The sequence below is a fragment of the Monodon monoceros genome, unplaced genomic scaffold, assembly GCF_005190385.1.
Source record: "Monodon monoceros isolate NGI ecotype Baffin Bay Population unplaced genomic scaffold, NGI_Narwhal_1 Super_Scaffold_5, whole genome shotgun sequence".
In the NCBI taxonomy this organism is placed as follows: domain Eukaryota; kingdom Metazoa; phylum Chordata; class Mammalia; order Artiodactyla; family Monodontidae; genus Monodon; species Monodon monoceros.
The window spans coordinates 109,648,120-109,663,108 of record NW_021703782.1 but is presented as its reverse complement, the minus strand read 5'-3'; the positions used below and the strand labels follow the sequence as shown (position 1 = coordinate 109,663,108).

The 14,989-nt window shown below is 42.4% G+C and overlaps 1 protein-coding gene across 4 annotated transcripts in view; it reads left to right on the top strand.

Moving 5' to 3' along the window:
• Positions 1-14,989, top strand: part of TSC1 (TSC complex subunit 1) — a 48,555-nt gene that overhangs the window by 16,756 nt on the left and 16,810 nt on the right. For all 4 annotated transcript variants that reach the window (XM_029202921.1, XM_029202922.1, XM_029202924.1 and 1 more), the window contains 9 exons: positions 1,070-1,173; positions 2,276-2,428; positions 4,347-4,491; positions 6,022-6,176; positions 6,565-6,638; positions 12,396-12,571; positions 13,188-13,303; positions 13,639-13,750; positions 14,066-14,184. In XM_029202921.1, the coding sequence (XP_029058754.1) occupies positions 1,070-1,173; positions 2,276-2,428; positions 4,347-4,491; positions 6,022-6,176; positions 6,565-6,638; positions 12,396-12,571; positions 13,188-13,303; positions 13,639-13,750; positions 14,066-14,184 (1,154 nt within the window). The remainder of the gene's footprint in view (positions 1-1,069; positions 1,174-2,275; positions 2,429-4,346; positions 4,492-6,021; positions 6,177-6,564; positions 6,639-12,395; positions 12,572-13,187; positions 13,304-13,638; positions 13,751-14,065; positions 14,185-14,989) is intronic.

Below are 14,989 nucleotides of genomic sequence, written 5' to 3'. Positions count from 1 at the left end.
CTTTTTATCAGAGAAATATAAATTTAAACAGTACCCTTTCCTCCTTACCGGGTTGGCAGGAATCAAATATTGGTCGTAGAAATGGGCACTGTTAGCAGGCGAATACATGGGTGCTCTGCCCTTTTGGAGTATCTGTCATCAACTTAAAAGCATGTGCCATTTGGCTTACAGACTTACAAGAATCTGTATTTCATTATAGCCTTGAATGAAATGTAGTGGAAACTTGGGAAAACCTAAGTATCCTTCAGCAGGTGAATGGTTAAATTAATTACGTAGAGCCATGCAGTGGAGAACAAGGAGCTCAGTAAAGAGAATGAAGTAGGTCATAGATGCTGTCATGGAAAGGTGTCTACAACACCTTGCTGAGTGGAAAAAACACACATACACAGACCATGGGTATATGGACATGGGGCCTAGGTGCGTGTGATTGTACAAGTGTGAAAAGTTTTGAAAGGACATGAACCAAACCCAAGGGTGTTTGTCTCTGGAGAGTGTGTTGGGAGGCAGGTGGTGAGGAAGATGTTCACTTGCATGTTATGTACTTTCTTATAACTTGAATTGTTAACAATAGACATGAATTATTTTTGTAATTAAAAAAGCAAGAAAAAAAGAAGATAGGGGACTTCCCTGGTGGTCCAGTGGTTATGGATCCACCTTCCAGTGCAGGGGACGCGGGTTCGATCCCTGGTTGGGGAACTAAGATCCCACATGCCTCGGGGCAACTAAGCCTGTGCTCTGCAACTACTGAGCCTGCGCGCCACAACTAGAGAGCCCGTGCGCCACAGTGAAAGGTCCCACATGCCTCAACTAAGACCCGATGCAGACAAATACATAAATAATATAAAAAAAAGATAGTATTTCATGTGCTCTTACGGCTATTTAGGCAAATAAACTTGGTATTATCCTATTGTTAAACCTAAATTCATTTAAGGAAGCAGAAATACAACACTTCATATAACTTTGGGTAGCATACAAAGAAACGTTTTCTGGATTTTGTGACAGGCAACTATTTGAGGTAAGTTTAGAATGTTAAAGGAAATTATTATAAACTGCCCTTTTCTTTCTTTAGACCGTGGTCCGATGCTTGTGAACACCTTGGTGGATTATTACCTGGAAACCAATTCTCAGCCTGTATTGCACATCCTGACTACCTTGCAAGAGCCACATGATAAGGTAACGGCTGGAACTAATGGTAGAGATTTGATACATTTTCTATGAGTGGTGTGACAGCGTCTGTGCAGCCCCAGTGCACAGTCTGTCCAGAGCTCACTTCCTCAACTTATGCGTACCATTGATGATACTGCTCCCAGATTATAACTACATATAAAAACAATTGTCAGGACCTATGTTTCCTGAAAAGTTTTCAAAATACAACATATTCAAGAGGCTTTTAAGGCTCTTTCTGCTTAAAGAAATCCTGTAATCCTAAACTATAATTGTATAGTGACAGTTTGATCCATAAGTTACCCATCTTTAAACCCATGCTCTGAGTAGGATTTTCAGACTTTTAATCAATATGGCAGAATCTGTAAGTGTGGGCAACTAATGGAGCTAATTGACTAGTGCTGTTTCACAGCACCAGGCACTTGGAAGACTCCTTCATGTTTTGTTTTTATTTTTGTTGATGGTAAATAGCTAACAAAGCATTGCAATTACAGATTTTGGTACGTCTTGAGTTTGTATGTGTTAGTGATTTACTTTGCTGGCATTTGAAGGCCTTGCCATTGTCTGCCTTTTACAGTACATCTTGGGTTTTTTTTTTTTTTTTTTAACTCTGGGCTGAATTTTAACTTCTACTACTACCTGATTTATATCTGGGGCCAAATCCATGTAGGCTGGGCTATGGGAGCAATAAGTAACTGCTTCCAGCAGGATTCCGTGAAGCTTCAACAACCTACCACAGGCTTATTATAACATTGGTTATTATAAGAAGTGGCCTATATGTATTACAGAAAGAGGGCCTATGAAGGAGTCTCCCCCCGGCTTATAGACCTGTATTGTGGGATCCTCTTTCAGAAGTTGCAAACTGGCTTCCCTCTCTCAGGCCAAATGCAACAGTGTGTTGTTTGCTAGCATGGTTTTAAAAAATCTTGAATTTGATCTCTACCTGCATGAGCCTTTCTTTACATCAAAGGGAAGACTTGAGAGACTGGGCTGTATCACTGCTGCCTCTCCTTGTGTGAACTTCATACATTCATATGTGCGTTTCCCTTGGTTCCCTTGATTTTTCCCAGCTTTATTGAGATATATTTCTCTTGTTCTTGTGCATTTTCAGCACCTCTTGGACAAAATGAATGAATACGTGGGCAAAGCCGCCTCTCGGTTATCCACCCTCTCGTTACTGGGCCACGTTGTGAGGCTGCAGCCATCTTGGAAGCATAAGCTCTCTCAAGCACCTCTTTTGCCTTCTTTACTAAAATGTCTCAAGGTACAGTGTTTGTAAGGATTTGAATGAAATAGCTTTGTGAATATAATTTCTGAAATTCTGAGTACCTTAAAGCAAGCAAGCTAGATTTTAACTTTGAGAGTTTGAAAACTTCGAATGTAACGTAGTCCAAAATTGGTACTTAGTAAGCTCTCAGTGCATCACTGTGACTATTGCAATATGTTTGGTCCAAGCAAATGTGGTAACATTTCGGTCAGATTGGTTGACATTATGCTGTTCCAGCCCTTTTTGATTTCATCGTTGTCTAGCTTTTCCTCCGTTGAAAACATACTGGTTTGTCTTGGGGGAACCCCCATTTCTAAGTTCTCTTTTGGCTAATAGAAAAATGACTGAAAGCCTCTTTCAGCTATTTAGGAGCATGTTCTGGTTGCAGCTGAGTTGCATTCTACGTTTTTGCACTAACCGTAGTGTGTTTTTCTACAGAGGGAGTCAAAACCTAAGTAGAACTTTGTGCTTTTAGTTTTGACCGTGGTTTGCTGAAATACTCAGCGTTATTTGCTTAGTCTGTTTTAGTTCCTGGACTTGTTTCCTATCTATAAAATAAGGAAATGTGGTTAATATGAACTACCTGTACCTCACAGAGATATGACATGAAAATATCCAGTAGTGTTTGTGCCAGAATGGCAGTGCCTTTGGAGTCATCTGACACAGCACCATGCAAATTGATTTTTGTCTCTGCCAACAAGGGTAACTGTTTTAATCTCCCTAGAGGTGGATCTCAAGGAGTCATATTGGTAGGGTATCATAAAAATGTGCATTTAATGTTAAGGAAAAGCAGGAACAATTTTAACAATTTTTTTAAGTGAATGGATTGACGAGAATATAATCCTATTTTGAGGCACACTGTTTAGTTCAGATTGCAAAATACTTATCTTTTCCAAAAAGATAGGCCTTGAAAATTACTTACGGACTGTTATTCAAACCTTCAGTAAGAATGTTTTGTTAACCAAAATTAGGGCTAGTCCTTTTTACCCAAACTCATTATAGATTCTTGATTCTCCTACCAGTATTGTATGTTCTTCCTACTAGATATCCGCCACAACAAATGGCTTGGTGCTTGCTGTAAAAGCTAAATATATTTAAAACTTTATTTCCAGACTCATAGATTCCTTTTTTAGTAGGAATAATGAATGTCTTAGCCTGCATGGCAGCCTTTTGATTAATATCTTGTTTCTTCAATCTGAATTCCAGTTACTTGGCAAACATTCATAATTTAATTATGGATCATGTGAGCTGCTGTAGCTAGTCTGAGTTGATTCATTATTCATTGGTTATTAAGTGTCTTCAATTAGTCTAAATTTATATGACTTGATATTTAAACTGTAGACATGGTCAGAGGTCACCATATCTTCTTTTATTTGCTGGTCTCTAAATATTGCTGTGAAGGTGAGCCATTAAGTAGACTTGTTAGTGCTATACTAATTTCTTATTAAATTATACTTCTGTTGTAATCCTTTGAAAATAGTGAATGACTTGTCAATGTATAAGGTTCTTTTTAATTGACTTTAAAAAGTAAGTATTTTATGATTTGGTTGAATGAACAAGAATAGCAGCGTTCTTTTGTTCTGTTAAAAAGCAGCTTCTTGTGCTTCCCTCCAAGGGCTATAAATAGCACATCCTAAGTCTCTGGGTTTGGGTGTCCCCACGCCCCGCTCAGGCCCGTACCCCAGATGAGTTTGGTGCGTCAGCGTGGTCCCTGCAGACTTAGCATGGCCGGGCTGGTCCCCAGTGGCTTTTGGTGGCGTCTGTTTCAGTGTTGTGCCCCCACCCCTAGGGGTAGGAGGATGAGTCTGTGCTGGGCGTCTAACCTGTGACCCCTTGGTGTTAGAACCTCCAAGCGTGCGGATTCTAATGCTGCACCTGACAGGTGTTTCCTCTTTCTTGACCGTCCCTCCTGCAGGTGGACACCGACGCCATTGTCCTCACAACAGGGGCCTTAGTGTTGGTAACCGTGCTACCGATGATTCCACAGTCGGGGAAGCAGCACCTTCGTGATTTCTTTGATATTTTTGGCCGTCTTTCGTCATGGTGCCTGAAGAAACCAGGTAAAGATCTCTTTCTATACCTGTCATGCCCCACCAAGTGAGTGCTTTCATGATTGATTAACAGGTCATGTGCTGGAAGGGAAGGACTTGTAGCATTCTAAAGCTGAAATGGCTGGTTGTCACCAGCCAGATGAGGAAATACCTCAGGTACGTCCACCAGAGGCACAAATAAGAAGCATGACTGTTGGGACTTCACTGGTGGTCCAGTGGTTAAGACTCCATGCTTCCAGTGCAAGGGGTGCAGGTTCGATCCCTGGTCAGGGAACAAAGATCCCACATGCCGTGTGGCACGGCCAACAAATTAAAAAAAAAAAAAGCAGCACGACTGTTGAGATGCCTTCCTTATATTGTTGGCTTAGAAGGATTAGTTGTCAGAGAAACTGAGTGGTAGGTACAACTTCCTGATTTTCAATAAACTGAAAAATAACTTCAATCTGTGTCATAGCAGTATAGGACTAAGCTTGTGGTACATCTTTGTCTTCCTCTGCTGGTCTATAGTGACAGAACACAAGCTTCAGGTTCAGAGAACTTGTCCATCGTAAATGTGGAAGGAGCAGAGAGAATGCAGCACGTCCTAATTAGTGTTCTAGTTTCCAATACAGTGGGGTTTTGTTTCCATATCGACAGGTAGTACAGCTCTATCAAAATGATTCAGAAGCTATATAAACACGCAAAATTTGGAATCCTTTGGTCATCCCAGCATGAGGTATTCGTGTTGAAAGAATGAAATGTGTCAGCCCTGGGAAATGGAATACTCTGGCTTCCTGTGCAGGATTAAGTGACAAGCCTGAGGCGCATATGATGCCGGCTTGTCTCATAGGCTTTTCCTGGGGATGTCCATTAATTTAGAGGAGCTTTATGTATACTGTGGACTTGGGGTTTTCCATAGGGTCTAGGTAACGCTAGATGAATTAAATTTTCTAATTCTCCCACTCTTAGCTCTTTAAGCTAATTTCTGGGTGGTAGTTTTTCACTCTATAGTTACAAATCTGCGTAGCTAAGACTACAAACTGATTTTAGAACATTCTCACACATTCGTTCCACAAATATACGAACGCCTCTCACGCATCAAGCCCAGTGCGAGGCACTAAGGGTACAGAGGTGAGTGAGTCAGTGCTGTTCTCAAGAGACGTGTATGTACTGAGTAGGGCCGTGGAGAAGTATGATTACAGATTTCAGGGAGTACCGTTGTAAAGGCGGTTCAGTATTATGAGAATGTCTGGGGTCCTATTTTAGGGGTGACTGGAGAGGAGCACAGAGATTAGATCAGTGTGAGCCTTTATGGGTCACTCTAAGTAGATGGGAGTTTATCCAGAGGCCATGGGGAGCCACTGATGGGTTTCAAACAGGGGTGTCCGGTGTGTTCAGATTTGGATTTTAGAAAACCGCTCTTACTTACTTAACTGTCTTTGGAGCAGGGTAGGAACACACGTACGCAGAGTCACGCTGGCAGCCCTGTGCTCGTGTCTGTTTCACACACATCAGTCTTGTGTTCAGCTCGGTGACTCCTTTCAATGTTTTCTTTTTCAGGCCACGTAACGGAAATCTATCTCGTCCACCTCCACGCCAGTGTTTACGCTCTCTTCCATCGCCTGTATGGGATGTACCCTTGCAACTTTGTCTCCTTCCTACGTTCTCACTACAGTATGAAGGAGAACCTGGAGACTTTTGAAGAGGTGGTCAAGGTAAGTAGCAAAAACTCATTTATTTGCTACATAGCAACTGTGTAGATAGGCTGCATTTATAACTTTTGTATTAAATGATAGACAGGGAAATTTGAAAAGAAATTCAGCCTTCTCCCTGTGCTGCCCACTGCCCCCAGCCCTGGTAACCACTGATCTGTTTTTTGCCTTTATAGGACTTGCCTGTCCTGAACATTTCATTTATATGGAATGATATAATATGTGGTCTTTTGTTAATGGCTTCTTTCACTTAACATAATGTTTCGGGATTCATCCATGTTGTGGCATGTATCAGTACTTCATTCCTTTTTATTGTCAAATAATATTTCATTGTGTAGAAATACCATAGAAAGTTAAGCCTTTTATAACTTGTCAACCCAAACTCTTCTAGCCAATGATGGAGCATGTGCGAATTCACCCAGAATTAGTGACTGGATCCAAGGACCATGAACTGGACCCTCGAAGGTATAGAAACTGAACTAGTGACACAGAATTTTATAGGCTCACTTAAGAAATTGAAAATGTGACCTTGGAGATGTCCCTTCTGAGGTGTTGTTGGGGAAGCATGTTCTTCTGTTTATGGAATCATTCCATAAAAGTCCATATGGACTTTTACAGTAAAATAACTTTGTATGCGTGAGTCTAAAGCGTATTCCCCACAGACAGGATGGAGGAGGTTGCAGTGCAGGTACCCACGCCGCAGAAGCCCAGAAAGGCTCGCAGCCCAGTGTGATTGTGCAAGGCGGGCGCTGAGGTGTGTGGTTGGAACCAAGTGCACTGTGGAGAGTCTGGACGTCGAGTGGCCGGGCTCCCCGGGTCCCTTTCTCTGTCCTGCTTAGCCAAGCGACTGCCATCCTCCACGGGGCTTGGCAGAAGTGCCCAGGTTCCTTCTCTGGGGAAGTGGAGCCTGCAAGGCTCCTGATTTGAGGACGCCAAGCATGGTGGAGGGTGGAGCTGAGTCATGACTGGAAAGGGGGGACCAGGGTGAAATCCTACACACTGAGCTGTGAGAGGCTCAGCCCCTGCCCGCCGCTTCTCTCTGGCTGGCTGCCAGCCTCATGCTCCCCAGGCTGGGGATTGAAGCCTTCTGGGGTACAAGGGGTCCACGGGTATTGACATTGGAGGATCTCCCACTGGGAAAGGTGGCTCACTGCATGATCCCCCTTCAGCAAATTTCACTTCTCTACGAGCCCTCCTTCTGCCACACGAACCTCAGGTTAAAGCAACTTGCTGTGAGATATATGTAGAGAAACATAGCAAATGTGTAAGAAAAGTTTAGTAATAACACATGGATACTTGTGTAGCTACCACTTGGCTGAAAAAAATGGGACATTAACCTCCGCAATTGCAGCCATCTTTCTCCCTGTTCCATGTCTCACCTCAGAGGCACCTACTATTCTTGCTTTTATTTTAATCATTCTCTTTCTTTTCTTTATAGTTTGACCACATGTATTGTTTCATTTTGAAAAGCTAATTAGGAAGCAAAGTCTGGCCTTGGAAAAGGCCGTCTTGTCATCATGAGGTGAAGGTTCCCAGGAGGCGAGAGGAGGAACTGAGTGTCTGAGTCTTGGTTGGGTGTCCCCTTCCTTGAGAGTTTACAGGAGTCCCTTCCAGGGAAGTCGGTGGGCAAAGTCATGAACAAGTCCTGGGAAACATAAGGCTTCCCCTAGTCAGAGCATCTGGCGAGGCCAGATAGTGAGGGCCAGGGGCTGGATGTGCTGCCGAAATATGGCAGAGGGAGGGGACTGCTCTGTTTGTGCTCTTGAACTCACTGTGGCTGCTTCCAGGAATAGGTCAGAGCAGAATCATTCTGTGGGATGAAATGAATGTCCTCAGCTGATCCTGGCAGAGAAGGGAGAGTAGGAACTTCATTAGTGCATAACAAGACAAGCTCAGTACCAACAAGTTATTGTCAACTAGACACTCTGTCCCTCAGTTACAAAGAGGGTATGGTGGCAGCAGAAACCTTAGAGATGGCCTGCAACACGCTTGTCTCTTGGCATGTCTGTTCTGATCTGACCAGGTTGTCTTCTGTGCCTCGTACACAGCTATCATCTTGTTCTCCTGGGGCTTCTCTGTGCCTCTCTCCTGTGCAGGTTCTCCCATTTCCTGTATCTCATGCCTTCTTTTCTGGGTCACTCTTACATTCATGGAATATATCTTCTAGTAGCTTTTAGAGAAAGGATGTCATTTTCTATGTGGGTATAGATTTCTAGATTGGGAGTCATTCTCATTTAGCAATTTGAAGGCATTATTCCATTGCTGCCTTGCCTCCAATGCTGCTATTGAAATCAAAAGACATTTTGTGTTTACTGTCTTCTGGTTGTTCTTGTAATATTCTGAAATTTACTTACTGTGTCATCTGTGTTTACTGTCTTCTGGTTGTTCTTGTAATATTCTGAAATTTCCTAGTGATGTCCCTTGATATGAATGTGTCCTCATTGTCCAATCTGGAAGCTCCTATCTTTAAATTCTAGGAAATTTTCTTTAATTATTTGTGCCTGATTTCTTTTCCTTGACTGTCTCTGTCTTTCTTTCTGGAACTCTTTAGTATTCTGCTTGGGACTTCCTGGAGCAGTTCTCTGCTTTTCTTTGCTCTCCTCTTCTCTTTAGGAAATATTCCTAAAGATTTCCTTGTCTTTAGCTCTTAATCTTTCTATTATAGTTCCATTTCTGCCACGTTTTCAGTACCTAAGAGCTCTTTTTAGTTCTCTGAATGCTCCTTTTTTATAGTAGCCTGTTTTTATTTCATGGACGCAGTCTCTCATGTCTTTGATAAGATTGATAGGTGTTTTTTTAAGGTTTTCTTTTCACTACATAATCTGTTTCCTTTACACTGCTCTTTTGTTATTCTTTTTAAAAATTTGAGGCTTTCTGCAGAGATTGGTTTATATCTGGGTGAGGAGACTAAAAAGCTTTGCTCACAGGGATGGGGCTTGTTCACTTGTAGGTCGATCTGAGCATCTGTTGGAGATGCTGATGTCAGTATTGGTTTCCATTTGAGCTGGTCGGACTTTTTCAGGAAAGGGTCTTCTGATGTCTAATCTGGCCAGGATTTGGCTACTCCTAGAGGGAAGAGGCTGCTTGGTGGGGAGAGGTTAGTGGTCTTGGCATTCAGAATGTACATGCTCACTTAATCCTCTTGTTTGAATAGTACTCGTGCCCTCAACCATTTCTGGAGTACCTCAGTCCCGATACTCTCTGTTTAACCTCCTCAGAGAATAATCTGGATTTCTGGTGAGAAAAGTGGGAGTGTAGAGTCAGAGTGTCAGGGCTCTAACTGCTCCTCGGTAGATTTTACCCTGTCTTACTGATTTTAGCTGCCCCCACCTGCCTGTCACTCATCTCCAGAAGTACAGGTATACAGAAGTACTCGCCGTATACAAATTCTTTAGCTTTTTAAGGGTTCCTCAGTATGAATCAGGTTGACTTTTAGCTTTGAAACATTGGCAGCTCAGGATTCTGCTTTCCTGGATTCACTGAGTCAGTCACCACTTGCCTATGTGCTTTCTAGTTTCAAAAACATGTGGTGCTGTTCTCTGTTTTCTCATTCTTCTCTTTCTTGTGGGTTTATATTTAAAAGGAAACAAATAAAGGAATCTTTACTCTAGGCTTGGTGGGGTTTGGGGAGAGTCTACAATTGGATGTGTATGTCCAATCTGTGTTAACTCGGAAGCCTTCTGGATCAACCTACAGAGCCTCCTTCACCTTGGATAGATGGGTCGTCTGGCCTTTGAAGGAAGTTCTAACACCAAAAATAAGAGACCAATGTAAAGAGAAGAAAAAGGAGCTAGAAACAATGATAATACAGAGAGCAGAAGAAAACATCTACAGTAGCTACAGAGAGGAAGCATTTGTGCATAGATAAAGGTCAGGATGCCACAGAAGGGCACAGTCAGAGACTAAAGAAAGCACTGTTGAAAATGAAAAATGATAGCCAAAATAAACATTGCAGTAAAAGAATTGAAAGGTACAGTTGAGAATATCTTAGAAAGCAGAATCAAAGGCTAGAGATGAGTAAAATGAAAGAAGGAATTTAAAATAATCAGTCCAGGAAGTCTAGTAAAGAAGTCTTTAAAGAGGAGGAGAAAACTTTGGTGGGGGAAGAAATTGTGAAAGAAATAACAGAAGAAAATTTCCAATACAAGTACAGATGATACAAGAAAATACAAGAATTGAAGGACGTGAGTTTCCAGATTGAAGGTGCGTATCTAGTTTCCAGCACAATCAATGAAAAAGAATGCTACTAAGCCTCAATATTGTGAAATTTCAGTACACCAGGGATAAATCTTTCAGAGAGAAAAAACCAAAACTATAAAGATCAGAAAATCAGAATGAGGTTAGCTTCTGAAACACCTTCAAAATTGAGAGAAAAAAGGTTATCAGCTTAGAATTCTGTACCCAACCAAACTGCCTATCAAGTATGAGACATTTTTAGACATGCAAGGACTCAAATTTACCTCACATGTACCCTTCCTCAGTGAACCACTGGAGCATGTCTTCCACCAAAATGAGAGTAAAATCGAGGAAGACATAGAGTTCATGAAATGGGGGACCTGACTTAGGGTCTTGGTCAAGGGAAGTCTTGGTATAACACAGCAATGCTGAGAACAACCAGTGGGAGAGGGAGGGCTCCAGCAGGGAGCTCTTTAGGAGAGGGTGAATAATCCTGGTAGACTATTTGCATTTCATTATGAACAAATTATGTTAGGCATTATTTCAGAACTGCTAGAGCCACATTAGGAAGGATTAGTAATAGACACATTAGAAGACTGAGGAAAAGGAGCAACAACATTCAAACTCCAGGAGAAACTAGATTGAGCAGCAAAGGAAATACTGTGGTATATTCTTTGGCTCAGCCATGAGTGGTGCTTATCTAGTCATTAAAATGAATTGTTCAAAATCAATTTTGAAACAACAAAACAATGATAACACTGTTTTGAGAGCACTGGGGAGAAGGGAAAAGGATATACGGAAGTGACCTAAATCCTCTCCTACCATAAGGACCTTAATAGTTGATGTCTTGGGACATCCCTAGTGGTGCAGTGGTTAAGAATCCACCTCCCAACACAGGGGGCACGGGTTCGAGCCCTGGTCCGGAAAGATCCCACATGCTGCGGAGCAGCTAAGCCCGTGTGCCACAACTACTGAGCCTGCGCTCTAGAGCCCGTGAGCCACAGCTGCTGAGCCCGCGTGCCACAGCTACTGAAGCCTGCACGCCTAGAGCCCGTACTCCGCAACGAGAAGCCACCGCAACGAGCAGCCCTTGCACCGCAACGAAGAGTAACCCCAGCTCGCCGCAACTAGAGAAAGCCTGCGTGCAGCAAGGAAGACCCAACACAGCCAAAAAATTAATTAATTAATTAATTTAAAAAAATAGTTGATGTCTAAAAATTCAGACATCAGGAAATTTGAAGCATAGAAATATGGAGGTAGGGTAACAATTCAGCTGGAAGCAGCTAAAATTGGAAGCTGCCCAGAAAGTTCCTTCATGCCCTTTGAGAGGTGTTCAGTCTCCTCTCTCACTCCTGGCAACCATTGATCTGCTGAAAGCATGCTTTTTCACGGTGGTGTAATAATTTTTCTTCTGTAGAATCTTCCTCTTTGGCTGGACCTTTCTTCTTTCTATTACAAGCTACGCTGAGTGTTGTCCATCTTGATGTGTGTCTATTTCCATAGGCTAAATTCTTAGAAGTGGAACTCTGGATCATATAACAGGACTCTTCAGACAATTCTTCAGATATCCTCATGGGCTTTCTCTCAGTTTGAGACTTGCTGCATTGTATTTCTGGTCTAGGGATGGATTAGAATCCTGAGGCTTTGATAGGAGACCTTAAGTCAGCCTCAGCTACCTGGCAGTTTCCAGGTCTCCCTCTTGTTTGATTACCTTTGTGCCAAAGGAGAGTTTCCCCTGGTGGCTGCTCTGCATAGTTTGTGTTCTCTTCTGAGGCTGTGCCTGGTCTTTTGTTGATGGAATTTTTGTTTCGGACTAGTTTCTGATAACTTGATATAACCATTTTAAATAGGGAGGGTATCGGTTTGTAAAATGAATGGCCAGTTCTGTATATCATAGTGCTGATTACTACTTGGGCTGGCGCGGTTCTGCCTGTTCTTTGCTAGCCATAGTTCAGTGGCTGGCACTGAGTTAGCACCCTTCAGTGTTTGATGGTTTGAATAAATGGATTATAACATGCACTTCTTGACTTCCGTTGCCTTTCACAGGTGGAAGAGATTAGAAACACATGATGTTGTCATAGAATGTGCCAAAATCTCTCTGGACCCTACAGAAGCCTCATATGAAGATGGCTATTCTGTGTCTCACCAAATCTCAGCCCGTTTTCCTCATCGTTCAGCCGATGTCACCGCCAGCTCTTATGTTGACACACAGAATAGCTATGGTAAAAAGTGACTTTGCTACTTATCTGCTTTACAGCTTTGTCTCTAGAAAGCATTGTTTATTTTTGTTGAGTTTTTTTCCCTTTCCTAGAATAAGACTTAGGTCAGCTCCTAGGAACTGTTTCCCAAATATTTAAAATTTGAATTTGCCTCCATTTTCCCCTAAGTTTAATTTACAGTCCCATGTCCTTGATCTCCTTCTTGATAGTATGTCAACAGACTTGGGATGTGTCAACACTTAACAAAGAAAATGGATTAAAGGATTTGGCTTCTAGGCTCCAGCTCATAAAGGAATCTTAGATTTTTTCAGACACTTTTAGTGAGGCCCTCTGGGCTGTCACATTGACACAGTTTTGAATGAACCTGGACAATTCAGAACTGGATTCATGTAAAAGTCTAGGCTTATCTATAGGTAGCACCCAGCGAAGTTGTCATACGGGTTGTGCTTTTTCAAGTTATCCTAAAGCTTAACTAGACATCAAACCTTACTAAACTTTATTTCCAAAGGGTATTTAAAGAGGCTTTTAAATGATCAAATGGTCTCGAGGACCGTAATTCTTTATCAGAATAATCTGAAGCCACACACTGACCCCCTGTGTTCTTTCCCTTCCATTGTAGGCAGTGCTACTTCTACCCCTCACTCCACTTCTCGGCTGATGTTGTTAAACACGCCAGGGCAGCTACCTCAGACTCTGAGTTCCCTGTCGACACGGCTGTTAACTGAGCCGCCACAAGTATGGTGTCAAATAGTGTGCCTGCTTTCTTCTCTGCTTGCTGGTGAAGCTGGCCATTTGGGTCAGGATTTAGCCTATGGTTGCGAAAATCTCTCACTGCTCATTTCTGGAGTTAGTTTTTAAGGATGCATGACATTTGCAAGAAAAGTTACTGTTGCCACTTGGGTTTCTCTTGGAGTCTAGACTTACAAAATGCAATGTGTCTCTTGATAAGGCTTTAATAAGATGCCTTTTTCCAGTTGAAGGGCTAAGTTTAAGATCATTGATCATGGACTTAAACCTCGGGAGGCATAGCTATTCGTTCCTCATCGCTGACCTGCCTTATTAACTTCTAGGCTACTCTTTGGAGCCCATCTGTGGTTTGTGGGATGACCACTCCTCCAACTTCTCCTGGAAATGTCCCACCTGATTTGTCACACCCTTACAGTAAAGTCTTTGGTACAGCGGGTATGTATGTCTTAGGTTAGATTTGACTGGTTGGTTGGGGCCGGCCTTTTATGATAAGGAACTATCTCTTAGATCTAATAGTGAGTTTGAGAGCCATTTGTAGTAGTAAACCTATTTTTGACAATACAAACCCCTGGAGCTTTCAGAACACATAAAGTGAACCTAAAAAAAAAAAAAAAAGACTGATCTAGATCCCCAGAAAGTTAACCCTAGCAGCTTTCTTTGCAGTAATAGTTACGCGGAAAAAAATTTGGCAGTTTTCCTAATTGTTTTACTTCCTCAAAGTGTGTATATTCTGCTCTTGTCTCTGAGCAGGTAGAAAAGGAACTCCTCTGGGAACCCCTGCAACCTCTCCTCCTCCAGCCCCACCCTGCCATTCGGACGACTACGTGCACATTTCACTCCCGCAGGCCATGGCCACAGCCCCCAAGAAGGTTTGCCTGGGCTCCTCTGCTGCCCTCCCCACCCCCCCACCCAAGCACGGTGACGTGCTTCCAGCCTCACTTTGTGAAGCCTGTTATGCCAGATAGAAGTTTGACCTAAAATGTAATGGGTTTGAATCAGATCAATTCAGAATAGACTAACCCTATATGGCCTTTATTATGTTGAGGTAGAAAAAATAGACTAACCAGCAGCTCTCAGAGTGTGATCTGCTCACTGCAGGGGTCTCAAAACGCTTTAAGGGCATCTGCCAGGTCAGAACTACTTTCTTAGTAATACTAAGTGGTTATTCGCCCTTTTTACCACGTTGGCACTTATACTCATGGCACAGAAACAATGGTGGGTAGAAGGGCTGGCCCCTTAGTATAAATCATACTCTCCTGGTAAGCATTGCATTCTTCTTCCTCGATGTGTTCTTTCAGTTTAACAGAAGAAAAGAAACAACAACAAAACAAACCTTGAGTATTCCATAGAAAGAACGCCTATGTTTAATATTGTTTGTGATGAAGTAGGAAATGGACATCAAGCGCCTGAGTGCGTACCGGTGTGTGGTGGCCACCACAAGCACTTGTGCCGTTATTTGAGTTAAGAGCTGAACTAGTTGCTTTTTTTTCATGGAGCAGCAGTTTTGTTTGAAAGAACAACTGGTGACAAACTATGGTTACTCATACCTGAGTGTCTGGCAGGCAGTTAGCTTCTTAGATGACAAACTGGGTCTGTCACTTCAAGATAAACAACTGATGGTATTTGTTGCCAGTGATAAAAAGGTGAAACTAGAATATTAAAAAACTGATATCT